The sequence below is a fragment of the Falco peregrinus genome, chromosome 3 (assembly GCF_023634155.1).
Source record: "Falco peregrinus isolate bFalPer1 chromosome 3, bFalPer1.pri, whole genome shotgun sequence".
Lineage (NCBI taxonomy): Eukaryota > Metazoa > Chordata > Aves > Falconiformes > Falconidae > Falco > Falco peregrinus.
The window spans coordinates 57,594,631-57,621,117 of NC_073723.1; the positions used below are offsets into that span (position 1 = coordinate 57,594,631).

The 26,487-nt window shown below is 42.0% G+C and overlaps 2 protein-coding genes across 18 annotated transcripts in view; one reads left to right on the forward strand and one right to left on the reverse strand.

Annotated features, from left to right (window-relative positions):
- ESCO1 (establishment of sister chromatid cohesion N-acetyltransferase 1) overlaps window positions 1-9,100 on the forward strand; it is a 35,707-nt gene extending 26,607 nt beyond the window's left edge. For 3 of the 5 annotated variants that reach the window (XM_055799060.1, XM_055799059.1, XM_055799061.1), the window contains exons 9-12: window positions 529-618; window positions 2,941-3,084; window positions 3,984-4,171; window positions 8,087-9,100. In XM_055799060.1, coding sequence (XP_055655035.1) covers window positions 529-618; window positions 2,941-3,084; window positions 3,984-4,171; window positions 8,087-8,234 — 570 coding nt within the window. In that variant the 3' untranslated portion in view covers window positions 8,235-9,100. Of the gene's footprint in view, window positions 1-528; window positions 619-2,940; window positions 3,085-3,983; window positions 4,172-8,086 lie in introns of those variants that run through there. The other 2 variants (XM_055799062.1, XR_008746353.1) reach the window with 2 other exon arrangements.
- An 863-nt stretch (window positions 9,101-9,963) lies between these two features.
- The window catches only part of GREB1L (GREB1 like retinoic acid receptor coactivator), a 144,684-nt gene continuing 128,160 nt past the window's right edge, over window positions 9,964-26,487 (reverse strand). For 11 of the 13 annotated variants that reach the window (XM_055799048.1, XM_027795141.2, XM_027795140.2 and 8 more), the window contains 10 exons: window positions 23,094-23,249; window positions 22,748-22,887; window positions 20,876-21,037; window positions 20,320-20,527; window positions 19,623-19,788; window positions 18,458-18,685; window positions 16,928-17,069; window positions 15,615-15,815; window positions 14,298-14,436; window positions 9,964-12,697 (listed from right to left, as the gene is read on the reverse strand). In XM_055799048.1, the coding sequence (XP_055655023.1) occupies window positions 12,534-12,697; window positions 14,298-14,436; window positions 15,615-15,815; window positions 16,928-17,069; window positions 18,458-18,685; window positions 19,623-19,788; window positions 20,320-20,527; window positions 20,876-21,037; window positions 22,748-22,887; window positions 23,094-23,249 (1,706 nt within the window). In that variant the 3' untranslated portion in view covers window positions 9,964-12,533. The remainder of the gene's footprint in view (window positions 12,698-14,297; window positions 14,437-15,614; window positions 15,816-16,927; window positions 17,070-18,457; window positions 18,686-19,622; window positions 19,789-20,319; window positions 20,528-20,875; window positions 21,038-22,747; window positions 22,888-23,093; window positions 23,250-26,487) is intronic. The other 2 variants (XM_027795151.2, XM_027795144.2) reach the window with 1 other exon arrangement.

Below are 26,487 nucleotides of genomic sequence, written 5' to 3' on the forward strand. Positions count from 1 at the left end.
TGATCAGTAACAAATTAAACTATTCCTTACATTTTGGGCAACTGCATGCCAATCAGTTCACTTAGAACCTCCTGGAGGTCTTTCGCATGCCAAACTTTAAAACTGAGTGTGTATTTGTGGAGGTAACTATGTTAAAAAGAAATCTTTTATTAAAACTTAGGGGTTTTCCCATTCACTGGACTTCGGAAAATAAGTATTATGTAGGTTTGGAAATCAGTTATGTGAGCTGAGTTTGCTGCTTCTATTTTAAAATTCAGTTTGCACTGCAGTGCTGGGGGAAAAAACCTAATTGGGAAATTATAAGACACTTTCACAAATTGTTTCTAAATATAGTTAGGCTATTGTATAAGATCCTATTATATCTGTTGTGCTCATTTTAAAAAGCTAGCTGAAGTTTCCTTCTCTAGCAAAGCAACTGCTAAATAGTGTGAAGTCTGCGTAAATTCAGTGTCTAGAACAATAATACACAGTTCCTATTTGTAAAAGTACACCTTGTATATGGTTTAGATAAGTGTTTGTTTTATTTAGGGTTGGAAGAAGGAGAGAATTCTGGCAGAATATCCTGATGGAAAGATAATAATGGTTCTTCCTGACGACCCAAAGTATGCACTTAAAAAGGTATGGTGAAAAGGACTGGACTTGTTTATCTTACCTTGTTTGATGTTTTCATGTAAGTAATGAGTATGTTCATAGTAAAGTTTGCATAATTTACATGCAAGCAGTTGAAGTCAATACTGCAGCGGTCCTGTAGCTTTTTCCGCAAACAGGTTGGACATCTCATTACGCACTGTTGCTCTCTTCATAGAGAAGATGGGTCTGAGCAGGAGTGGAAGGCAGAGGGAACAGCATCAACCAACCGATTTTTTTTGTTAAATTTTGTTTTTCATATACTTGCTGAATGTCTGCCAGATATTTTATGTAATATAAACTTCCTACTATATTTCAACAATGAAATATGTTGACTTCATTACACAGCACAAATATGGCACCATTCCCTAAATGATCATTGGATAAAAGCCGGTTTAGGTGGAAAGTGGCCTAAAATTCATGTAGTCTGTTCCCATGTCCAAAGCAGAACCAGCTCTGCTTATGATGCATCTGACAACTTCCTAAGACTTCTACCAGTGGAGGTTTTTTCTGACCCCTTCAGACTCCGTTGCAGTAGTTTGCTATCTGCAACATTAGGAATTTTTCCCTAAACATCCAGCAGAATCTCCGTGCTAATAATTCAAGCTCATTAGTGCTAATCATACTAGCATAGCTGCAGGAAACATCCCCCTTCTTCTCTTTGCAACAGCTTTTTTTGTGTTTGTAAGGAGCTTGACAGGATATGCTGGTTTTTAGTTCATACTCCTAAATAATGCCTTACAGAGCTCTGATGGTTGTCACACTGTCTTCTAGATGATTTCCATTTGTGCCACGTCTGATGACTCTCTTGAAACCCTTTATGTAAAACTGGGCACGGTACGCTAGTGGAGACTTAGAGCAGCAGGGCACTTGGGTGTCTTGCTGGCTAGCCTGTGTTCGTGCATCTTAATACGTCATTACATTTGCTTTTTCAGTAGCATGGCATTGAGTCTGTTTAGCTGGGGATTTGCTGTGACTAATAGGTACATTTTACAGTATCACTAGACAGGATCACAGAATGGTTGAGGTTGGAAGGGACCTTGGGAGGCTGAATTGATGCCCCAGTCAGCTGTTTCTGATGTCATGACTGTAGTTGGTTTTTGAATTGGAAAGAAACTACAGTTTTATTTTTACAGTATTTTATGCAGATAAGTTTAAGTTTTGTTTCTCTGGTGGTATTTCTTAATTTTTTTTTTTTTTGCACATTAATTTTTTTACTAAAATGGCTGAAGAAAACATTACTTAAACTATCTAAGTGGGGCAGAGGAAAAGAAGACTGCAGCAAATTATTAAGACATTTAGGATAGAGTTCTCTATAGTTCTGTGTGGTTAAAGTTGAGAAAATCTACAGATGTCACCACTGTGGATGACTGACTTCCAGAATGGTTACCTGGTGTTTCAAATTGGTTAACTGGACTTGTCATTAAAAGATTGGTACCTGACAGTTAGGTGAGAAAGTAGAGAGTAACTGTTACCATGCCTTTTAAAAAGTTAATTTAAAAGGTTTTTTTTAAACACATTTTTCAATTGATAGTATTAACTTCAGGTATTCATAGCATCAGTGATTCTAGTTTTGCTTTATTAATGTAACTACAGCGTGCATTAAAGAAGCTTATGCTGTTTAATGGACCACTTAGGAAAGGCCACCCTATTTCTCTCTTGTGAGATGATAGAGGGGTGATGGAGGCTGTTTCAATAGGTACAAGAATCCCCCCCCCCAAATCTCAGCTCATGCATAAGCTTTTGTTTGCATTCATGCTGGAATTTATATGCGTCTTCTAAACTTGCTAGTATTAAATTAATTTTTATTTTTAGTTTCAGTTACTCTTTGCAAAGCTAATGGAATATAGCAGAAAGTTTGAGAAGAGGTGACAGTTAATTCATTCCTTTACAATAAATGTATATGTTTTCTAGGCGCTTTGGCAGTGTGCTTGGTGTCATCTGTTCAGAGCCCTTAATGGATTAGTTCTTTCAAGACTTTAAAAATAACAGACAGAAAACCTTCAACTAAGCTAGTTTAACTTTTTGTCTAGATCTCACTTATTTCTAGACTATCAGAGTCTACGCTTTGGTTATCTGCATTTGAAGTTTGGACCTAGTGGGAGCAGATTTAGAGGTCTCTATTCCTCCCATTTCCAGCCAAGTATTATTTAAGGAATGTTTATGTGGACTGATGTATTGCAGGTTACTTAGGATAATCCTTGGCTTCTGGAATACCTTTCAGTGTTCTAGATACCTTAGTGCATTTTTGTAAATCTGTAATTGTAATGTAAATTTAAATGTGTTCCTTAGCATTTAAACTTCTTTTCACAGGTTGAAGAAATTAGAGAAATGGTAGACAATGACTTGGGATTTCAGCAGGCTCCGCTCATGTGTTACTCTAGAACTAAAACTCTTCTTTTTATTTCTAATGACAAAAAAGTTATTGGCTGTTTAATTGCAGAGCATATCCAGTGGGTAAGTGATTGAATTGGAGAAGGTCAATCTGTGTCAGATTATAACTGTAATTAACTATAGAATTACCTTGGAGTTTAAGTCTAGCCATTTAGCAAATAAGTATTCTGTGTATGCCTTTTCCACAGAGGAAGAGGCTTTTGGCGGTAGACCATTCTGAAATGTAGCTCCTCAGTTTTGTATAGTTGACACTGAGCTGAGACACATGTGTAGTGTCATAGTTGGCTCAGGCCTGCCTCATCTAAGCACTTGCTACAGCCCAAGGGTGGAATTTTTCTTCCTGTGCTATTCTTACGCTCGCTCTGGCTCTCCTCTTGCTTGTTGACAAGCAGATGAAACTCCCTTCCCGGTAGGAATCCAGTGTGAATGAAAAAGTGGGTACTTTGTAGAACTGCGTTCTATCACCGCAGGGTCAAACAGCTTCACAGTGCACAGAAGCAGGGGGAAGAACTGTGCAGTAGAGAGCAGGAGAAGAAGTCATACTGCTAGTTGCAGTACTCAAAACTGAGTCAGAATTTTGTCGCGTATTCTGTCTGTTCCCTTGTAAACTGGTTTTCTGCTGCCCCTTGGGAGTAGCAGACAAGGAAAACAATCTTGGTGAAAGTCAGAGAAATTGATGCAGATACTTTTAATACAGGTGGTAATACGAATTGGGTTATATGTTGCCTTTATTTTAAATTAGATAACCTTTAGAGAGGTTTTTTGGTGTAATCTTTTATCATCTGTTCCAGTTTTGAAACTGTTAAAAGAGTAATCAAATGAGACCCAAATATGCAGTCCTTTTGGTAAGACATTTTAGCAAGTAAATATGTTTAACTGAAGTAAACTACAGAAGAATTATTTTGTTCAGTCATTAGTGATGCTTTTATGAAGTGACAGATTTTTTTTTACATCCGCTGCAGGGCTACAGAGTTATAGAAGAGAAGGTTCCAGAAGTCAGTTCAGAAAATGAGAAAGTCATATTTGAAAGACAGAAAGCGTGGTGCTGTTCAACTTCTCCAGAACCTGCTATTTGTGGGATTAGTCGCATATGGGTATTCAGCATGATGCGTCGAAAGAAGATTGCTTCTCGGATGATAGAGTGTCTTAGGTAATGTAAAAAAAGTTTCTTGGTTACATGTGTTACAGATAGAACTAATTCCAAGATATTTATTGCTTTGTGTGTCTCAAGCCTGTATTTTTAAGCTGCTGGCGTTACTGGGGATGTAGATTTGAGCACAGTTGACAGTTCCAGTATTACGTGGAGTTCAATAACTAATGTCAGTGTTGTGCAATAGCTTGTCTGTCACAGAAATCTTTCTGCTATGTGCAACTGTAATGAGTCACTGTAGCAGACTGCCAACGAGCTTGGGTAAATTCCTCTGAGGTAATTAGGAGGGAAGAAAATGAGACTGTCTTTGGTCAAAGTGTGAGATTACCCAGGTGTTGAGAACTGGAACCTGACCATTGGCTGAACATCGTTTTCTTAGAGGTAGAAAAGCAGAGAGAACAGAGAGGAGCATGCTGAAGTATTTGATATGGTCTGGTGGCTTCCAACTGTTTTCTGTTTGCATTTTGGGATTGTTTTTTTTTGTTTAGTTTGCTGAGGATTACAAGGTATTTTCAATTTCCATAAAGATATAGTACCTAGTGATGAGTGTATTTAGCTGAAATGCTAAGTGCTAGATCCATAAAAGGACTCAAACATCCATGATACTCCTTAGATAAATTTTAAAAATTTTAATTCTCGAAACCTTAGGTTGCTTCTGGTGACATTTCATAGAAGTTTAAATGCCTGTTCCAAGTAATGCCAAGAACTTCCCAAACCTTATTATTGCTGAGCAGTCAGGTTAGTGCCAGGTGCCTGTCTAGCCCCATCTTGTTGGAGTTCATGGCAGAGGTACTGCCGTGTCTGCCAGTCCTTGCCCTCTTGGGTATTTGGAGACTTTAGTAAAGCTGTTCTGCAGAATGCATCTTGCCTGGCTGGTGGAGCACCAGAAAGTTCCTACCACATGATGTTCTGTGTGAACTATTGACCGCAAAGCTGTATTTTCAGATAAACGTATTAACTTGATGATTTGGTTATATTTTTAGCTGATTTTTAGTGGTGCATTCAGTAGCTTCCTAGAAACTTTATCTAAAGCAAAGATTTTTTTTTCCCTAAAGCGATGCTGGAGTTGCTCGGTCAGTTACAGCTCTAAAGGATCTTTAGAATCAATTTTAATGGTTCATTGCAGCTAGTGAGAAGAGGTCTCAGTTTCCCTCTTGTGCACTGCATCTTACCTTTTGCTGTGCTCTGGTGCTTGTTTGGCCTTCCGTTAGCTCATTGCTGCATTAGTAGGAAACTGGCTCCACAAGAAGAACTTTGTGTTAATTCTGCTGCTTGATTGGTTTGTGGAAAGGTCTGATGAACTCTAGACTTGGTGAAAACCGGGGAGCCCAGAAAGTTGCAGAAGGCAAAGGAAGGAGTTGCTTATCGATGGCAGTAAGCAGTTAATCTGCTCAGCTGCCAGTGAAACTTCAACCTAAATGTCTTCGGTAGCAAAAGGTAGTTTGAATGGGATGATTCTGGTAGCCAGCTGTATCCTGATTTCAAAATGTTGAAGGCATCCTAGCAGACTTTTAAGTCCATTTTAAGAATGTCTGGCCCATTTCACTTCAGCTTTCACAGCTGACCTGGAGTCACAAAAACCTGGACAGTCAGTCTTCAGAACCTTGCAGAATCATCTTCCTTATTACACTAAAGAGAAGGGAATGAAGCTGGTAATAATTAAAAAGGATTTTGTTCCTGTTGTCTCTTCCTCAAGATTCAATGGAGATGTCCATACGTACTTGCTCTGCAAGTATGTGTAAGTTTATTTTATAGGAATTAAAAAACTTAACTTTAATGGGAGTTTCTTCTCTTTCAAAGGATGAACGCTACCTCCTTCCCCTGATTGAAGTCTTAAAGCCTGAGATCAATTTTCTAAATTTGCTCACTAGCCATCCAGAACAGTACAATGATATCCCTCGATTCTCTCCTCTTTTCTCAAATAAGAATAACCCACATATTTTTATGAAGAAGTTAAGCAAATTGAATCTTCCTTTTCATGTAGTTATTACTGAAAGTGTATCACTTCAGAATTATGCCTTGAGGTTGTGTTCTTACATGTTCTAAATTAATCCAAGATGTACTCTCATCCAAACGGCAGACTTTTTTTCAAACTAGGAATCTGCAATTTCATCAGGTCCTTTCAACGCTCTCTGTAAGCACCTGAACTTGTTTGTACCTTGTGTTTTCATACCCAGTGACTGCAGTCATAGTCCTAGCAGTCTCTTTTCTATGAAGAAATAGTTGGAATGAATTCAAACTTCTTTTTTTAAAACTCCGAACTCTTGATACAACTCCCAAGCAATGGCTTTGTACGAACATTTCTTCTAAAATAGCAGAACATTATAAAAACCCTCCCAGAGCAAGTGATCCTCCTTGCTGCTTGGAAGGAGAAGACAGATCGTGCCATAGAATCATTTAGGTTGGAGAAGACAGTTAAGATCATCAGGTCCAGCCATTAACCTAACATTGCCAAGTCCATCACTGAACCATGTCACTAATCACCGCATCTACGTGGTTTTTAAACATCTCCAGGGATGGTGATTGCACCACTTCCCTGGGCAGCCTGTTCAAGTGCTTGGCCACCCTTTTGGTGAAGAAATTTTTCTTAATATCCAATCTAAACCTCCCCTGGTGCAGCTTGAGGCCATTTCTTCTTGTCCTCTCGCTAATTGTCTGGGAGAGGAGACCTACCCCTACCTGTCTACCTAAGGAGGCCTAACCCCACCTTTCAGGTAGTTGTAGAGAGCAGTAGGATCCCCCCGAGCCTCCTTTTCTCCAGACTAAACAACCCCAGTTCCCTCAGCCGCTCCTTGTAAGACTTGTGCTCCACACCCTTCACCAGCCCCGTTGCCCGTCTCTGGACACGCTCCAGCACCTCAATGTCCCTCTCGTAGTGAGGGGCCCAAACCGAACCCAGCATTCGAGGTGCGGCCTCACCAGTGCTGAGCACAGGGGGACAATCACCTCCCTTGTCCTGCTGGCCACACTGTCTCTAATACAAGCCAGGATGCTGCTGGCCACCTTGGCCCCCTGGGCACACTGCTGGCTCATGTCCAGCTGGCTGTTGACCAGCACCCCCAGGCCCTTTCCCACCAGGCGCTTCCCAGCCGCTCTGCCCCAGCCTGTAGCGCTGCGTGGGGCTGGTGTGACCCAGGGGCAGGGCCCGGCACTGGGCCTGGCTGCACCTCAAACAGTTGGCCTTGTCCCATCGGTCCAGCCTGTCCAGATCCCTCTGCAGAGCCTGCCTGCCCTCCGGCAGGTCAACCCTCCCCCACAACTTGGTGTCACCTGCAAACTTACTGAGGGGGCACTCGATCCCCTTGTCCGGATCATCGATAAAGATACTAAACAGCACTGGCCCCAGCACTGAGCCCTGGGGAACACCACTTGTGACCAGTCCCCGGCTGGATGTGACTCCATTCACCACCAGCTGGGCTCGGCCAGCCAGCCAGCTTTTAACCCAGCACAGAGTACGCCTGCCCAAGCCATGGGCACCCAGTTTCTCCAGGAGGATGCTGTGGGAGACGGTGTCAAGGGCTTTACTAAGGTCCAGGGAGACACATCCACGGCCTTTCCCTCATCCGCTAGGTGGGTCATCTTGTCATAGAAGGAGATCAGGTTCATCAAGCAGGACCTGCCTTTCATAACCCCACGCTGGCTGGGCCTGATCGCCCGGGTGTCCTGACATGCCACGTGATGGTGTTCAGGATGACCTGCTCCATAACCTGCCCCGGCACCGAGGTCAGGCTGAACACAGAGGTATTATTTAAACAGGGTATACAGGTATATAAATAGAGGCATCTCCTAGCAGAGCTTCTTCCTTTCGAATGTCCACACCACTTAATTAATGTTTGTGGCCTAATAGTATAAATATTCTTGCATTACTCCCTGAGGATAATTCTTTTTTTTCTTTTCTTTTTTCCTTTTAAACAGGAGCAACTTCATATATGGCTCATACTTAAGTAAAGAAGAAATTGCTTTCTCTGACCCCACTCCTGATGGAAAACTCTTTGCGACACAGTACTGTGGCACCGGCCAGTTCCTGGTATACAACTTCCTCAATGGACAGCACCAGACTTAGCCGCCTCTGAAGGAATTCCATTTTAATTGGGAGACTTCTGCCAAGAAGCACCGGGTGGGTGCAGACCTTCAGCAGAAGCCAGGGCCATTTTTATTACAGTGAACTCAGGACTGGTAACAACCGAAAGGTTGTACTATTTTATTAAAATTGTAAACAATGCAGTAATAGGCTAACTTTGTTTTTTTAAAAGAAAGCTATTTTATTAACTTTTACAAAAGTTTGATTGTATTTTATCTAGTTAGTCATGTTTACATGCAGCAGAAAATTGTTCATAGTGGACTGTAAACTAATGCAAAGACTCTAGTCTCGGTGATGAGTACATGCTGAAGTTCTTAACGTGGTGATATACCAGTGCTTCCCGGGACTGTACCGCTGATCTGCTACCACCAGCCCCAGCGGCTGGGCGAAGCCATTAACGGGTGTTGCTTGACGGGGTTCAGGGCTGTACTCAGTTGCATGGAGGCAAGCAGCATTAGGGTGCAGCTGCTGTGAGTACCAGCTGGCACGGAGGGTGAGGGGGCTTCCAGGGTGCGTTCTGTGCCCTGCCCGCTGTAAGGGAGCCTAGTAGATGTCAGCACCGTTGGAAACTTGTTCTACCCCTCCCCCATCCCCTTCTCCCCCGGATTAGTTGTAGAGTAAAAGGTGAAATGAAACCCCTGAGGACTGGTGTACTTGTAATTTTTCTTCAAGTACTGTACTGAGTATATACCTTTGTTAGTGGACTTCACTTTGATACTTGTCACTCCTTCATAAATCTCTCCTCTTTTAAAGGGTTTGTATGTTGAAAAACTGCTGTGGCCTTTCTTGATCTGTACATAATGTAGATAGATTAAAAATAAAATACTTGATAGCTTTTTTTAAAGTTACTCCGTATGATATGCAGTGTGGATGAATCTTCAGCAAATTTCATACTTTCACTCGTGAAATGCTACCTTAGTGGCGCATGGCAGTGTGTGTTTTGAAGCAGTCCCTGGAGAGCGCCGTTGCTGCATTCGTACCTGCTGGGGGTCAGAATTCCCTCTGTGACAACGCATTGGCGTCGTGCCCCAGGGACCAGTTTCCCAACAGCTCCCCCTTAATATAAGATGGGAGAGATTTAGATTTAAGCTTGACTCTTGGTTTTAGTTTTGGAACCTATGTGCAGTTAGGATACGCTTTTTTACGTCGTGGTGTCCTTAGCTCTAGACCAAAGCTAAAGCAAGGAACTCACGCCACCTCTGAAACGTTACTCGGGGTACTTAAGACTGGAGTAGCTGAATGGTGGTGTATTCTGGGTGTAGAAGCTGTCGCTTCCAAGCTGCGACGTGTAGTTCTTGAAGGGGACTGTGAGCAGACTGTAAAGGGCAGGTTCACAGAAAATTGTGAGGCGCTCCTCGCTGGTGGGCTGGGTGAGCAGGAAGCTCTTACCCAGGCGAACCGAAGCACAGCCAGACCCGGGGCGGTTTTCAGCTGCTTGTGCCTGGGGGCTAATGCGTGGCAGTGCCAGCTTGCTCACCTCCTCCCTCTGCTCTGGTGGGAACGGTGCTGCTCTCCTGGCTCGTGAGTGCCGGGCCTGGAAGGGCGCTGGTGCTGGCAGCACACTGACTGACGCCGTGGAGTTAACGAGCGGGACTCGTGTTAGCAGTAGGAGGTGGGTTTTGCAGGGGCAAGCGCTGTTGTGTGTGAGGAGAGAAAGAACTGGCGGCCCCTGTGCGAAGGGCCAGTTCAGAGAGAGGCAGTAAACAGTAACTTACTTAATATATTCAAATTTAATGAAAGCACATTATAAACATACCATAGCCACAACTTCAGACAGTTTCAGTTCATGAACAATAACATGAGGTAGACTGACTAGCAAAGCTAAATTCACCAAGTTTTTGGCTAAGAAAACTTTACACTAGGAAAGCAACATTTTTAACCCTCTTCCGAAAGTCACAAAAAGCAGTTACATAAGTTAAGCAAAAAGCATCTGCATATGATTCTTCAAATCTTAGTTTACATTCAGATTTAAGCCGTGAATAGACAAGAACATCTACAGGTAAAAATAGAACGCTGGCCAATTTAATACATTCATAAGAATGGCCTTGACGGTGAGGCTGAAAACCAAAATGGAATAGCAATAACCTAGATGTCAATAACGGTCTCCTTCCCAGGAGGCAAAGTGTGCGGGGGGACAGGCCTGCACCTTTTGAGCTCCGGCCAGTGTTACCAAAATTCCTGGCTTCTGCACGGGAGAGAGTTAAGGAAAGGGGTTTACTATTGGTTGGCAAAGGCAGGCAAACATGCTGACTTTCCGACTGCATTCTCAGCTTCAGGACAAGGTTGCACTGCTTCACCAGAGGGCTAACTCCTCATAGTAGTCTCAGCACCTGGAATTTTAAGAACTTAGTGCAAACACCAAATACACAAACAAAAAAGAAACCGTTTTTGAACATAATACCTGAAACTTCTACACCATGCAGACTCAGGGTTGGCCTTCAGCCCTTCTGGCAAAACCAGAACTACTGGAATACATTCAGGTGTGTATCAAAACCTTCAAGAAGCATCTTTGATATCCCTACTTCTTCCAAGTGTTAGATAAGGCAGGTTGTGTCTGAAGGACAATAAAAAATAAATTTACAGAAATGGGTTGTTCATCTGAAATTTGCTAAATTTACAGCATCAGAGTTAAGCTACATTAACACAGACATATGCAAACCATTTTCCTTTGGCCTCTGTTGAATATATTATGTTTTTTCATCTGTAAACACCTCTTTTCACAAGATAAAGTTGCTTAATTAACACTATGGGTTAAAAAAATGCAGCTTTGTCAGGTCTTTCTCCAACGAGTTGCACGTCAAGTATTAATTTCATTGTTTCGCGTGTTAATTTCATTGCTTTTTTGGGAGTAAACTGATATTCCTGAATCGCTTTTAATAATGTGCTGCATTTTTCTTTTTAATAAAGGGGTCACGATGTGCAGGAAGGTGATTTTATATTTTTTTTATGGAGACCTCAGTGGGGTAGCCCATGCTAACTGCATGAGTATGAGAGAGTACCGCTACAATTTAACCCTGACAACCAACTGCTACTGCACTGAGTTAATTCTGAAACGACTCGACAAGGATCAGTAATACGCTTGTAAGTAGAATAACGTGCGACTACTGCTACAACCGATATTTACAGGGGTTAATCAAAAAAATAAAGGGCTGGCAGAGTTAGGCGACACATTCAAAAGACCTTTGCTTCTGGACAGTCTCCCCTGGGGCTGCTCCCCTGCTCTCCCTTGGAGCTACCCTAAAACACCTTCGGCTCCTCCCCGCTCCAGCTCAGGTGGCATTGCCCTCCTGTGCATTTTTTTTGGTACATTGCTTCACATCAGGGTATGACTCGGCAGACCTAAGCCCAGCTCTGCAGCCAGCTGGAGTCGAGCGAAGGGGGACATGGAGAGCAAGTTGCATGTGGCCCGCCCCAAAGGGCCCGGACATACAGCAGGACGCATTGCCATACGCAACGGAGGGTGGACCACAGGTTTTTCAAAACTGCGATGGGAGTGAGAAACTGAAGGTGATGTGCTGGCAAGTTATCCTGGTCTCTCACTGAGGAGAGAGCATCGACAAGAGGGTTTTTGCTTTGGCCCTGGAGTCGAGGAGGGGGTGCGGTGGGGTGAAGTAAGGTGGCTGGGAGAACCTGAGCGCACAGTGCCTGCCATGCATTTGCTGATTTGTTCAGGTTTAAGGAGTAAACTTTGAACACCTGTGGAAATTTTGCCAAAGACAGTTTCAATACATACACAATTACAAATTTTAAACTAACACTGCACAGAGAACAATGCTATTCCTTTTAATACAAATATCTACGTTATATTGTAGTTTCAAACCCCTGAGTATTCCTGTACCACAGCACAGAGCTGAAGAGACATGGTGGGCTCTCCTCCACATATCTTCAACAAATTCCACTGGGTTGCGTTTCATGTAACACATTCAAGCTAGCAGCTGCTGAGAGCAGCTTCTGCCCCTAGCTCAGCTGGATATAAAAAGGATTCTTCTTCAACCAAATTACGTCCTCTTCCCAGATCCCACAGCTTCATTGGCTGTGTGATGATGAGTGGTGGCAGTTGTGGCTGATGTGAAAATAACTGGAATCCAGGATCCTTTAAATCATAACTGATGTGGTAAATTTTACCCCTAGGAATAAAGGCTACTTCAGAATTGTGGGGAATCCTTCAGAGCAGTCTAGATAAATATTGGTTGCACTTTGCTCCACAGTGATTGTACCTTTTTTTAAAAAAAAAATGTTCTTTTTTTTTTTTTCCCTTTGTTAGCGGTGTCTTAGCGAAGCTTATATATGGCGTCCAGTAAGAAAATAGAGTGGTTCGTCATCACTACTGTTAGCAGTTTGAAACTCATCCCGAAGTCGGAACTGCCACTCATCCTCCAACTCCAGCCGGACTATTGTCTGCCGTAACGAGCTTCTGTCTTGACATATGACACACAGGGTGGCACCTTCAGTTGAAAAGCACATTAGATTCTCAGGGTGCAATAACAACTATTTTCTTCATTCATTATCCCAAGATATTTTAAATAAATCTCTGCTGCTAGGTAGGATAAGAGAAGCACTAGAAGGATCTATCAACAACTGGCCAGCCTAGGCTCAGATCCGTCCCGTGAGTCCCGGGACAGAGGCAAATGTGCCCATTTGCAGGAAGGCATGGATGGGGAGCAGCAAGCGTGGTGTGGGGGTCTGCTCTGCATCGCAGGATATCGCTGCCTGACTGCCATTAGTATCATCATCAGAGGGAACATTAACCTGAATCCAATATCCTTAAATTGCTACTGATAATTATGCCCAAAAAATAAAGCCTAGGTTTCTTTTGTTTCATGGGACATTTGGGTTTGTGCAAGGTCAATGATTAAATTCTGCTAAGCCAAACCAGTCCCACAACTGACTCTCGAGAAAATCTCCTGTGACTTTCTTAAGTATGAGAGCGCCCCTCGGTAAAGTAAAGCACTGTAGGAGGAATAAGTAAGCAAACGCCTAATTTCTCTGGCTTGACAGACTTGCAAGCTTCCTTCCACCTGGTGTTACCAGACCGTGGAGTCATTTAATGAGCAAGAGAGCTGGACACCTTCGGGGCTCTCTCTGTTCTGTGCTCCAGCCCACACACCCGACAGGTGGAAAATTCAGGTTCAGATTCCTCCTCTGCTTGACTTGAGCAGGGGAAGGCCCTTCCCACCGGGCTTCCACTGCCCAGTTTTGTGAAGAAACCACCCCTTGGCCCAGACAAACAAAGCAGCCCCTTTGGCTGCGTTCAGCCCACATCAGCTCTTGGGGGCTCAGTGATGGCAGCACCGTCCCCACCATGGCTGTGCCTTCTCGCACTGCCCCTGCCCTGGAGGCCCAAGCAGGTGCAGGAGCAAACTCTGGTTCATGGGAGTGGCTCAGGGTCACCCCCACTGCACCCCAGCACGTGCACCATCCCCTCACTTGGCACAAGAGGGAAACAGCTCAGCCGTGCCACCACAATGCACTGGAGCTCTGTAACACACTTTAGCATTACTGAATACCCACGAGTTTGCTATTTGTTAGTATTAAGACAAAAAGATGAAGAAAGATTTTGATGAGGTTATAAAGTTCAGGTGGGGGTAGACCCCATCATCCTACAGCTAAGAGCTGCCCTGATCCAGAGTACTGAGGATTTATTGCCATTACAGACGGATTTCTAGAGCACAATTTCTCATTTCATCAGTAACACCTATGCTCTAAACTCTCAACTTGCTGACTGCACGATTCACTGACTGATTTCCATGCGTCACTGGGTTCCTGCGCCTATTTCCATTTGATGTCACTTTAAAATAATGGAATGAACATTATTTATCAAAGCTTGCCTAAGGTTCAATTACCTGCAGTTATTACCAACAGGAACAGAAGTTTTACACACTCCCAAAAGAAACACTCCAGCTATTTCTTTTGAAAAGAATGGCAGCAATGTGAAAATAATGGAGCTGCTTAAGGAAGCTGGTTAGTCCTCTGCTTTTCCCTCTTCCTCCCCGCTATTACTTGGCGGGAAAGCACCAAGGATGCCCAGCAGAGCAGTAAGATTACCTTTCAGGAACCTGAACCGCTTCAGGAGGTCCGCACCAACGAAGGAGTCACAGAGATAGAGCAGAAGTCCGCTGAAGAACACCCCTTCACAGTTGACATTGACTGAGTGCGGGCGGGAGCTAATATAGCATATGGCCACCTGGAACAGAAAGGGAAAAGGAAGGAAGCACTTCTGTGTTAGAAAATGTCCAAGTAGGATTTTAAGTGGAATGGAATATAATTTAGTCGTAACAGGTGAGTCAGCTGGTGCTAGTAAATACACAATCCAACAAGAATGCAGTACTGAGCAAATTTCCCCTAGGAAATAACACCCAGGAGAAATGTCTAGATTCAGGTTTGGTCACCAAGTCTACAATACATTATTTTAGGGCTCTCCGTAACTCCGTTTGATTTTCTGCTTCTCTATGAACTACTTATGCTTGTAATGACTGTGAAGATTATTTAGGTTTTTCTAATAAGGATGCATTTGTCAAGCACAGTAAGCAATTCCAGAAGTACTGAAACTGCTGAAGCTTGAGCTGAACACAAGCATCAGCTAAGTGGTTCCCGGTACTGGGGCTCTCCTGTGTTTCAGTGCTGCGATGGCTGTTCTATATCAAAGGATTCCTTCTCTATCTGGCCACTGACCTCCATAAAATCTGTAAGAACAAAATCCTTGTTAGACTTTCACCCTGCTCCAGACCCAGTTCAAACTGACCAATGGGTACAAAAATTCTGATCCCCCTACCCACAGACAACTAAGACACACTTGCAAAAACCCAGTTACCCTAGAAACCCAGGTCTGTAAAAAAGAAAAGAATCTAAAATGAGAGCTGCGTTACAAAGGACGAGCTTTCTCCATCAGTGAAGCAAGCCACCAGACGAGGGTCATATAGCCAAAACAAGTTTGTTGCAAGGACAAATCAAACACAGATAATAAAAAGCTGTATGACAGGACAGTGATCTAAAACATTTTGTGCCCAGTATCTGTACAGACTATGGAGCACACCAAGTCCTTCCAAGAATGGCATCACTTTGGAGTTTTTGCTTCATACAAAATACTATTTCAGACAGACTTTGTCAAATTCCTTTGCAAATCACATCAATCCGTCACAGACCTCTGGTCTCTACCCACACCAGCCAGCTAGGAGGCTTTACCACCAGCTCTTCCAGTGGAGCTGGTCCTTTAGCTCTAACAACAGTTTCACTGAGACCAAAATCTTCAAACGCTACCCTTGATGCTGAGGGTTCATAAAAGAAAGGGTTTTCAACACAAAAAAGGCGTTTTAGCAAAGGTTTGCATTTACTCGTCCCCTTATCCCTGCAAATACTGCGTACCTCGAGCCCGATGTTCAGGTAGCAGTCAATGGCCAATACCGGGTTCCTGAAGTTATGAACGGCCTTCGGGAAGAGTTTGTATGTCGCATGTTGAAGGAATTTCTCCAGGAGGAACTGAGATGGGGCTGCCAACAATGTATGCTCACTGTCAGGGGCACAGACGTACTGAAGAGGCATTATTGGTGCCAGGCTGTCCGAAACCTGCAACGAAACCAAGGGGAGCCCCTTTTAACTCATCTACTCAGTGTATGTTCTCTGCAGGAGTCCCTTTAACTGGGGAAGGGATCACCATGACAGGGCAGGAAGAGAAAGCTGGGTGGAAGAATCAAAAATCCCCACTCGCACCGTAGCACAGAAATAAACAAATGACTTGTTCTGTGGTTGCTAGGTACTTCTGTGGGTATCTGCTTGCCTAAGGAAGGGATGCAAAAATCAGGAGTTCAGATTGGCACAACACCCTTCATCCTGCCTTGCTTCTGGACAGTATAGGAAATGACATCCTCCTTGTGTGGAGTCATCCACAGAAGATGTTTTCTATGGAGTTTTTTCATAGGCCAATCCATCACTACAGATTCCACTGCAACCACAAGAAAAGGAAAATTCAGAAGATGACCTCCCAAAATACTCAAATCCAGGGTTTAGTCAGTTAAATCTGAAATACGGAGGTGAATTTTTAAAAGAGGGATGGCGTGGGATGTGTTCCAAACCACCAAGAACACAAGCTGTAAGATTAAAACCAACTCATTGAAATACACCTCCATTTAAAGCTGGCACAGGTATAACGTATTCTGTATAAAATATTTGGTATCCTCACACCATTTTTATAAATACTTGGATTTCCTGGGTGGATTTCAGAAAGTTGCAGTTTTCAGTGCCTTTCCTCAGGTCTCTTTTTGTCGGCAAGTGCAGGGACTGAAAGCCATCACAAACCAGCAAACACTGGAAGCTACTGGCTGTGTAAAAATTTTTACAACTGGGTCCAGTACGACTTGCCTGCTTTCTATCAGAGTGTATGTCTGCCAGTTCTTCCACTGTCAGACACACCAGTGCATACCTAGACCAAAGTTTTTCCATTCCCATAGATTAGGAGGATTATTGTAAGTAATTTATAATTAGGAAAATATTATTTTCTATTTCTGTTATATATTATTTTCTATTTCTGATATGGCAGCTCTACCATGGAGTAAGCCATGAATGTCAGATGCCAAATAAGCACAAAACGAATCTAAAAGGCCAGAGAATTCATTATTTCTGGGGGAAAACAGGTCCTGATTTTACCCTTCAGATATGACAGAGCAGAGAGCCACACTCACCATGATTTTTGGCTTAACGATAAAGTCCTTTTGTCCTCCAACCTGAATATGTTTCTTCATAACGCTGAAGTTGTTGAAGCGGCAGATAAGCAGGCCGCTGCTGTTCGTCCGCAGATTAAAATCTACATCTTCACAGAAATACCTGGACATTAAACACAAGATTACTAAAGCAGCTGTGCCTGCCGCGTGTGAGCGAGCACTCACACACCTGCTGCTGAAAGGCATTGGAACAGGCTCAGCAGAGATTTCTGGAGACCATCTGATACAGTGCCTATACAGATTCTCTGCACAGCTCTGAAGACTCATTCCTTCAACTCCTCAATTCCCAGTGTAGGAAATAACTTCTGGCCATTTTAAGGCCAAACAAGTCTCCGCTTTTCAGTCCGTCTGTATGCCTCTTCCCCATGCCAAGTCTGAGTAGTCCTCTCATCCTCGTCATGTATTGGCATCAATCATTTCCTCCCCACCCTTTCCTTTTTCTTTTTTTCCTTCCCTTTTAGTTAATTTTTTATAAGCTCTGCAGTGACCAACCTCAATTTCTGAACAAGCCAGTTCTATATGACATTTTTAAATGAACTGGAATCAGGGGATAAACACAGCTTGGACAAATATTTGGCTGTGGGACACAAAGCATCTGAGAAGTAACGTTTATCCTGCGCTATTTATGATGGAACTGCTCACTTCTGTGGCCTGATTCCCATCTTATGATTCAACCAGCCAAAGAATCTGAAATCAAGAGCTCTTGAAGCCACACCAGACTCCAGCTTGCACTGACAGGCTACAATTCCTCACTCAAATATATGGGATCCCTTAAAACAGCAGGGTGGGATGCCCCAGGGCCAGTCTGTGGATAGCAGAGACAGGGTTTACTCTAAACTCATTTGGCCAGGAAGGGAGGGAATTGGATATTGCTTCAGTCCGTGATAAGAACTAGCAGTAAAGCCCCATGGTAACAGTGCTTTATTGCAAATGCTTTAGGATGGAGTTAGGTGAGGAGGGGGAAAAAAGGAAGGAAATAGTGGAAAGTTATTTATGCATCTGTTTTTATCGCAAACCCAAGGGGCAACAGAGAGGATAGCTGACTGAAGGAAGTACAAGGAAAGTCTCCTCATAGCACTTGACATAGCAATGGTTCAACCATTTCCTACACTCTTGTTCTGTCATGCAACTGATTCCTGCCTCTTACAGAGGCTCTCTGGAAGCTCCACACTTTTCCTGTGACTGATGTAATTGTGGTTGGTTTCTTCTGGTTTTGGTCTCCCGGATACTTTTGTCTCCTGAAGTTTCTTCTTTCAGGACTACAGAGGACTGAAAAGGCTGATGGTAAGCTTATTTTGATGCCATATTCATTCAGATGCAATGTATATCACACTGTGTTTTATTTTTGTGATTGTGCACTCATTACCTTAGACAGGATCTTTCCATTTATCTCAACACCATTCAGAAATATGGTGACAAGATTCTTATCATGCCAGTTTATTACATTACCATACATATCTATACACACACACACACATATATCTCGCCTACCTGTTTAGATCATATTGCACATTCTGGGTCAGGTCTATGTTGAGCAGTATAAAATCACGCACGTGGCACCTGGAGAATGGAGTCTTTGCTTTCCTGGCATTCAGCTTGCTGTTCCATTTCTGAACACCCAGTATTGCATAATGAACAATTTTGGGGGTGGCTTCAATGTGTTGGAGGACGCTTTTCAGAGACACATTCTTGCTGGAACCTCCAGGCTCCAGGGACTGGCTGCAAAACATGATCATACACAAAATACAAACATAGCTTATTATTTTTATATAACATACACTGTGTGTATATATACACACATATATGTGTATACAAAGGTTCAAGAAATTCCATTATTTAGAGTGTTTACTCTAGATGCTGTAAAAATGTATACATAAATGCAGACTTTTTAAACAACAGCCAACTAATCTTATCCCATCAATTTAGTCCCTATAAGAAAATAGGCCTTTCAGCAGAATAGGGTCTTATACAGCAATTTAGAAAGCGAAAGGAATTGCCTTACACACCATTTCTGGAAGGCTGTTTTCTCCATAATGGACAGGATAAGCGCTGAGAAGGGCAAGAGTTTAATGCCTTCTAAAAAGCTAAAGTTCCTATAATAAACTGTTTTCAATGAGAAACATAAACTGAATCAAAACAAATTGGGGAAGTAACATTGAGAAATAAATCAGTCACTAAAAGCAAGACTGGCTTTAGCCAAAGAACAAGCACAAGCAGAGGTTTGACTGCGGGACACAGATTTAAGTGTAGAGCCAGGTGGAAGTGTTCAACAGCAGGAGGTTGGATGTTGGTGGTCAACAAGACAAATCTATAGCCTTCCTACAGCTCTGAATGAAAAAGCTGATTCTTTGCATTTTAGACAATATATCTAATGTGTAAGTGTGTGGTTCCTGGGCTATCTGCATAATAATTGAGTGAATCACATCTGTGAGGCCCTTTGGACAGGTAGCCTGATGTTACTACATCAAAGCCACTGCTGAAAGCTGCCTTTGCTTAAGAATATTTTGAGTACTTCACCAGCAGCTCCAGATGCCCAACTTTTCCAGTTGTCTGGTCTTTCATACCCTGTCAGATGCTAGAGATGAGCTTAAGTTACAGGCATGCTGCTGTCTGTGCTGGATCAGTGCAGGGACCCCAGCGCCGGATGGTTACTTACCTCGACTGTTCATGGACGCTGTGCATGTTCCACAAAACACAGGAGTCATCCATGACCACGATGAACGGCCACACGCACTGGCGCTTGACTCCTAGTTCCTCCAAGCGGTTTCGTTCCAGTTCTAGATTGTGGTAGGAAAGTTCCTTAATAAGAAACCTGGCAGCACCTGAGAAAATACCGTAAAAAAGACATACAGAGATCTTTATTAGACTTTACCACTCTCTCCTCTGAAAGAAAGGCTACATGAACATCTGCAGTCATTACTCTTTGTGAACTTAATGCTCCTAACATCTTAGTTTAAAAAGAAATCAGCATGCCCCTTTTTTTGTGTAAGTAAATCTAGAAGGTAGATACCAAGAAGACTGGACCTTTTAAGAGACTCTGCCAAACACGACTGACTGTGTGGTCATTAATAACTTAAACCAAGAAGGGGCTGAGATTCTAAAACTGAAGCTACTGAAAACTTCTTGCAGGAAAACCTCAGTATCCATGAAAATGAAGTCCAAAGTTCAAGCCCCCAGTGTTTGGCTGCAGTTATATTTAGCTTTGGCTAAATAAAAAAGTTAATCTTTTTTTTTTTTTTTTTTTTTTAAAAAAAAAAGCCAATCTGCTGCAATGTTTCCTTTAACAACACGATCCACATTGTCCAATATGGATTTTGATATCTTCACAGCAATGCATTGATGGTGTTTCTTACCAACGCCAGCATTGTTGAACATGCCTGGCAGGACAAGCATGATGTGATTGGGCCAGTATTTACGGTAGAGTTGCATTTCATACTCTTTGACTACAAGGAGGTGAAGGTGGCTGATGCCTTCCATAGCATGGTAGAGGTTCAAGAGGCCATGTTCATGACGTCCACTTGATGGAGTGAAGATAGGACTCTTGACTGCATTCAAATTCTGCTGAAAAGGAGGTATTTTGGCAACATTAGGAAAAAAGCAGGTTATTCCTGATATGGATTTTTATTTATTTATTGTTTATACTGGATTTTAAGATTATTGATCATTGCAACGCATATGAACTGGACACTAGGAACACAAAAAGAGATGATTGTCCTCAAAAACTCCAGTTCTAAGGACAGTCAGGCAAGAATTATGAAAAGAACCTTAAAACAAAAAGAAAAGAAAAGAGAAAAAAATAGGACCTTAAAACAAAAAAAAAAAGTGAAAAAATCTAGCCAACTACAGTTAATTTGCAAATGTATGTCAAGTTGATTCCATTCAGCATATGGATAAGAGCAGCACACGCACCTTGTCAGAAACGAGTGGGAGGCGCATGCTTTCTAGATGTTTTCCCTGCTTGCTGAAGACAAAATGGTTCTCTTTGGACTTGGGGATTATAAAATACAGTTGAACCTCTTCTCCTAGCATTGAGGATGAAAATGTGAAGGCATGCAGAGTGGAGTCAGACATCTGTATACACAAAAAAAAAAAAGATTTGCAAGCAGGTAACACATAAGCAGTACTTGGCAACCTGCTCTTATAGTCACAATACTGGAAGCCATCAGAGAAGAACATCCAAAACATTATCTTTCAGTAACTGAAGTTAACTCTATTATAGTCACATTTTCCTCTACCATAAGCCCCATTACTTAGGCATGTAACTGGCCTTGCTATTAAAAGAATCAGTTTTCTGTACCAGTAATGATCTTTGGTCAAAATGGACTCTTCTGAAGTCCATTTGAGTGGGAAATTATTTATCAATATTTACAAGTGAAAAATACGTATACTAGGAAACAAACTGCCCACATAAATTTTCCCAAAAGATTCAAAGAGCAGTGGAGCATGTGGCTGTGCCTCCACAGCAGAGTGCACTGCCATTCAGACACCTCAGCAGCAGCATGGCTGCACTAGTAAGGTATTTTTCCTGTGGCAATACTCTTCCAAGCAGCTAGGTGACCAAAGCAGACCATGCCATTAACAAGGCCATGAAGAATTTGGGTGAGCTTGACTTTGCACAGCACTTCACTGAACTGTGTAAGTGTATACAAAGTGCCTACGTATCTGATAGGATTTCATCTTACAGAAGCATCTATCTTACTACAAGGTCAAATAATTTACTCTTAGTAATCTGTTTTTTATAATCTTTACTAAAGAATTAATTAGCCTAAGTAAAGCTGAGAAATGAAAGAGGCTTTATTTAGGTTCTGTTAAAGCATTTAAGAAGCTCTCTCCCTTCATAACGCCTGCTATCCAATGACTCCCACGTCAATGTACAATTTCTGAGTTCAGTTATCATAATTCTATATACACAACTCACACTTGCACATACAAGTAGATGTTTATATTTATTAGTACTTGTTATGTTTGACCACATGCACAAAGATGAGTGGAGGGAACTACAGATGTCCTTTGGGAGACTTGCTTGTGTCAACACACTTAATGAAGCATGAGGTTTAAATCAGACCTGCTGGTGCTGCTCCAAGGTAACTGACATCGTACATTGCCAGGTCAGTGTGTCTACGCTGTGACAGCTTAATAGCAAGCTGTTGGAAAAGATTAGCAAGCAAAGAAAGAAGGATTTGAGATAAGAAACTTCCAAGTAAACTGTTGGTGGCGGTAGTTAAGAAATAACGTCCGAGCTATTAACGAGGAATAATCTTATCTGTCAGTCTCCTGTGAGCATAACTGTTTGTTTCAGAGATTAGAAGTTTTTTAACTAAACAGTTTAAAATGATCATTTTTGTCCAGTGACTTGTAAGCTACTGCTGAGAAGCATGCACAGTTACATACAAAGGGAGGAAGAAGTAGGCCTTCCAGTCTCCCATCACAGGCGTGGATGGCTGGCATTTAGGTAAGACAAGCATCTCTCTTATTTTTACAGTCCTCTCCCATGAGATATTGCGAACCCTCTGGGCAGGCTGAATAATGCTTTGGCTTGACACAACTAGTCACAATATTCACCCCTTGTCAGAGGCAGCTGGAGGGAACTGCTCATGCAGAACACAGCAGACACAGTTGGTGCTCCAGGGTCTGTAGCTCATTATCTCCCCTGAGAATGGAAGAATTAAACAATTCCATCTCAGGGAAGGTGAAAGCCTGAGTCCTGAGACCAGAGTGATACGCCTGGAGAGACCACAGAAGAATCAAGGATACAGTTTACCCTGGGACCTTGACACCAACCTGTGCGGCAGGATTAATGTCCATATACTGATGGCACTGCTCACAGTGATGGAACGTATTGTAAGCTGCATATTTAGTCAACATCATAGACACAGTCTCCCTTTTCTTAGGTTCCTCTGATTTTGTTTCTTTGCTTGTTTCTGTGCACAAAGAAGTAACAGAAATTTTATGAGTGTTAAAAAACCAGAGACTGTGATCCCAGTAACAGTTGTAAAGAACACACAAATTGTTTTGTTCCATGTCATTTTGGAGATGAAAGGCTCTTGTGAACTCATGTATTCAGCTGATCCAATAAAAACTGTTTCTTTGCAGGAAAGTAATCCCAAAATCTCTACAATCTACTTACCTTGTTTCACTCTTGAAAGTTGTTCTGTGTATACAGGACTTATAGTTCTGTACTTGGGGTCATGTACACTCAGGTCAAAAGACATTTTGCTGAAGATCTCAATGTCTGGCCAGTGGTCATTGGTAGACTGAGTAATTTCACTGTTTTCTGTATGATCTGCAACAACACACTTCAGGTAAGCAGTACCAGATACCCACTGAATGATGTTTACGTGATGTTTGCCGATTTACAATTGTACAGGAACTCACACAGGTGCACACACACACACAGACATATCTAAACATCATAAATATTACCAAAATTGAAATTATAATCCACACAAAGCCATTTCAAAGAAATTGCAATTCTTTAGGAACTGTGTCCAGACAAAGTAGCCTCATCAAAATTTTTCTCCTCTGACCCTCATCAAGCTGCTCAGCTATCATTCACTCTGGTTTAAGCATAAACTGCTTGAATGAATAGTCCTATCTGTGCAGAAGATACAGGTGTAGTCTCGAGCCTCTCTATGTTCAAATGAGGAGCACTGGGTAAATGAGAAGCAAAAGCATCCGAAGGTAGAAGGATGAAAGCAAGGAGAAAGAGGCTGTATAGATTTATGAACCAGTAGCTGGTGGTACATGATAAAGGCAGTAAAAGACACTCCTGTTACAGAATGGGATGTGGCCAGCAAGGATCAACTAGAACTTCTTTGCTTTGATCCAGCTGAGGTAAATCTATAAAGTAGAAAATCAAGTTTAAGTAATGGGAACATTAGAAAGCAGTGGCCAAACAAAACAGCCTTGGACTGCAGCTTGAACATGAGTCAATTCAGTTTAAAATGAGCTGGAAGAACACACAAAAGTAGGTGTTTAACTGGGTTTTACTGATTTTAGAAAAGCAAACTCAGGTGAAATTAAGGTTGGGTCTACAGACAAGCACATGCTCACCCTGTGCTGACTGATGCAATAGGATGTGAGCCAGCAGCAGTTAGTGGTCACTAACCTCACCGGCACCATGTTATGCTCAAATTAACATATGCCACCGGTCAGGTGAGGCATAGTAGTTTATCCATACAGACAAATTCTGAGAAAGCTTGCTCTGTACGTCAGCTGGTCGGAGAAAACCAGGGACTTGCCTATGAATGAGACTTGGACTCCTTAGAATCGCAGTTGCCAAACAACCACTAACCAGCATACCAAGGAAAATAAGAACACCGGGAGGAAGGGGCTTCAGAGGGACTACATCAAAAGGACACTAAGAACGAACTAAGTCCATGAGGAATGGAAAATCTCACCAGTGAATTAAGTTTTGTCTTAGATGTCAACAAGTGTGAGACAAAATAAGCTTTGCCAAACGTCAAGCTGAGGTAGACCTCAGAAAAGTTCATGAAAGCAAATAATTTTTGTTGCTATATCACCTCAGTTATATAAATCAAAATCATTTTTTCATTATCTTTTTATTTTGACAATTATGTTTTCAAGGAAATAAAAGGTTTACTATAAGCCAAGATGGAAATAAAACCCTGAAAGTTTGATACACACTCAAAACAGAGAGAAAGAATAATCTCCACGCCAGTTTTCTGAAAGAACAGGTATGTGAAATCAGGTAGGAGGCTGATTTCAGTGCAAGCATAGCACATATATTATCACCATTTAAGAGGAGACACAGTAGTCTACAGAGCTCTGGGGTCATTACTTTGACCTTGGTAATATTCAAAATCTGGGGAGGGTGAAGAAAATAATTAAAGATGTTGAAGTAAATGAAAAATGTAAGAAAATGCAACATGGGTTGACCAAAGGAATCCTGTCTTAGTACACAGCTATGATATATCTATTTCTCTCAACAAAGGAAATGCAACACATCTTATCCTTCTGGACCTAAGTATTTGACATGATACTATATAACAAATTATTAATACAGCTGAAGAAAATGGAGAGAGTGAATGACCTTTACATTTAAAAAATTGATTAAACAGAAGATGGCAGCATGTAACATTGTAAACATTAAGGCAGGTTGAGATTACCAATGAAGTTAAAAGATCAGTAAAGGGGCATACTGTTGAATATTTTCACTAATGTCACCAACTGAAAAAAAAACATATAGGCTTAAGTTTGCTGGTGGCACGCTCTAAGAGTCACTGTCAATATGGAGAAGGGATCGATGATCATCCAGAAAGAATTCAGTGCCCTTAAAAACTGTAATGACAGAAACTGGGTGATGTTTAACAGAAAAAATACGAGTCATATGTACAATCAAGGAATAACAACAAACATTTCTGCAGCAGGCTGGGACCGCCTTGACTGGAAATTACTTTGTTGCTGAGGAACCCACAAGTACAAGGTACCTATCAGTGCCAGTGAAATGGGAGAATGGAAAAGACCAGTACAATCACAGGTTTCATCAGTCATGGGACTTTCAGCGTGGGTGGGTGAATACACAAGCCGTTGTACACTAGATTGGTTAAGCAACTTGCAGAATACCACATTCAGTTCTGGTTACCCATGTACCAGAAGGGTAAATTGAATATAGATGTGCGGGAAGAGCTACTAAACCAATAAGGAGAATAAAGAGCCTGTAATTTGTGAGGATCCTGTAAAACGACCTAGGCTACCCAGATGAACACAGAGCGGGTAAGATTGCTGCCTGACTACACCACAGAAGTAAACATTAAAGAAAAGAAAAAGTATTTTCATTTAGATCAGTATTTTCTTTGGTCTTAAAAAGAATGTTTGTAATTGGGACAGGAACATCTTTGGGCTGGAGAATAAAAATATTTTCAATCATCTGAACACTATGGCTCTGGAAAAGCATTCCAATAGAAGTAGTGGGAGCAAAAAAGACACAACCAACCCCCACCCCCCCCCAAACCCAAACTGCTCTTCTTATGGAGTTCCATGCATTCCTGGCAGGGGTGTGACATATTGCTGTGATCACAACAGGCCAGATGGCATGATGCAGAACTTCTCTTAAATTTTTATATTTCATCCTATGTTTCTGGAGTACTTCAGTTCATATAATAAGAGAATAACAGCCCCCAATGCTCCAAATCAAAAGGATTATTTTTTTTTTTTTCACTTAACAACACTTTCTGAGCAGAAATGCAGATTAGCCTTTTCAAAGGTTTGACAACTACATTTTCAGGATGCCAGTCTAATGGTCATGAGATCTATGCACCACAGAGTTATCTTCACTACAAAACCACAGTTATGTAAAGAACACCCTGAAGAGGACTAATTTTTAAAAGGATTTGTGCTTCTGCAAGCAAAGTTCTGCCACAGCAGTTAACGGATCTGTGCAACCTGGCAAATGAGCACAAATCCAAAGACTCCCGCTCCCCTTTTTCCTCAGTGTAACAACTGTAAACAGCAGACAGAAGGCAGTCTTAATGAAAATTGGTATTACATTTGTAAATAAA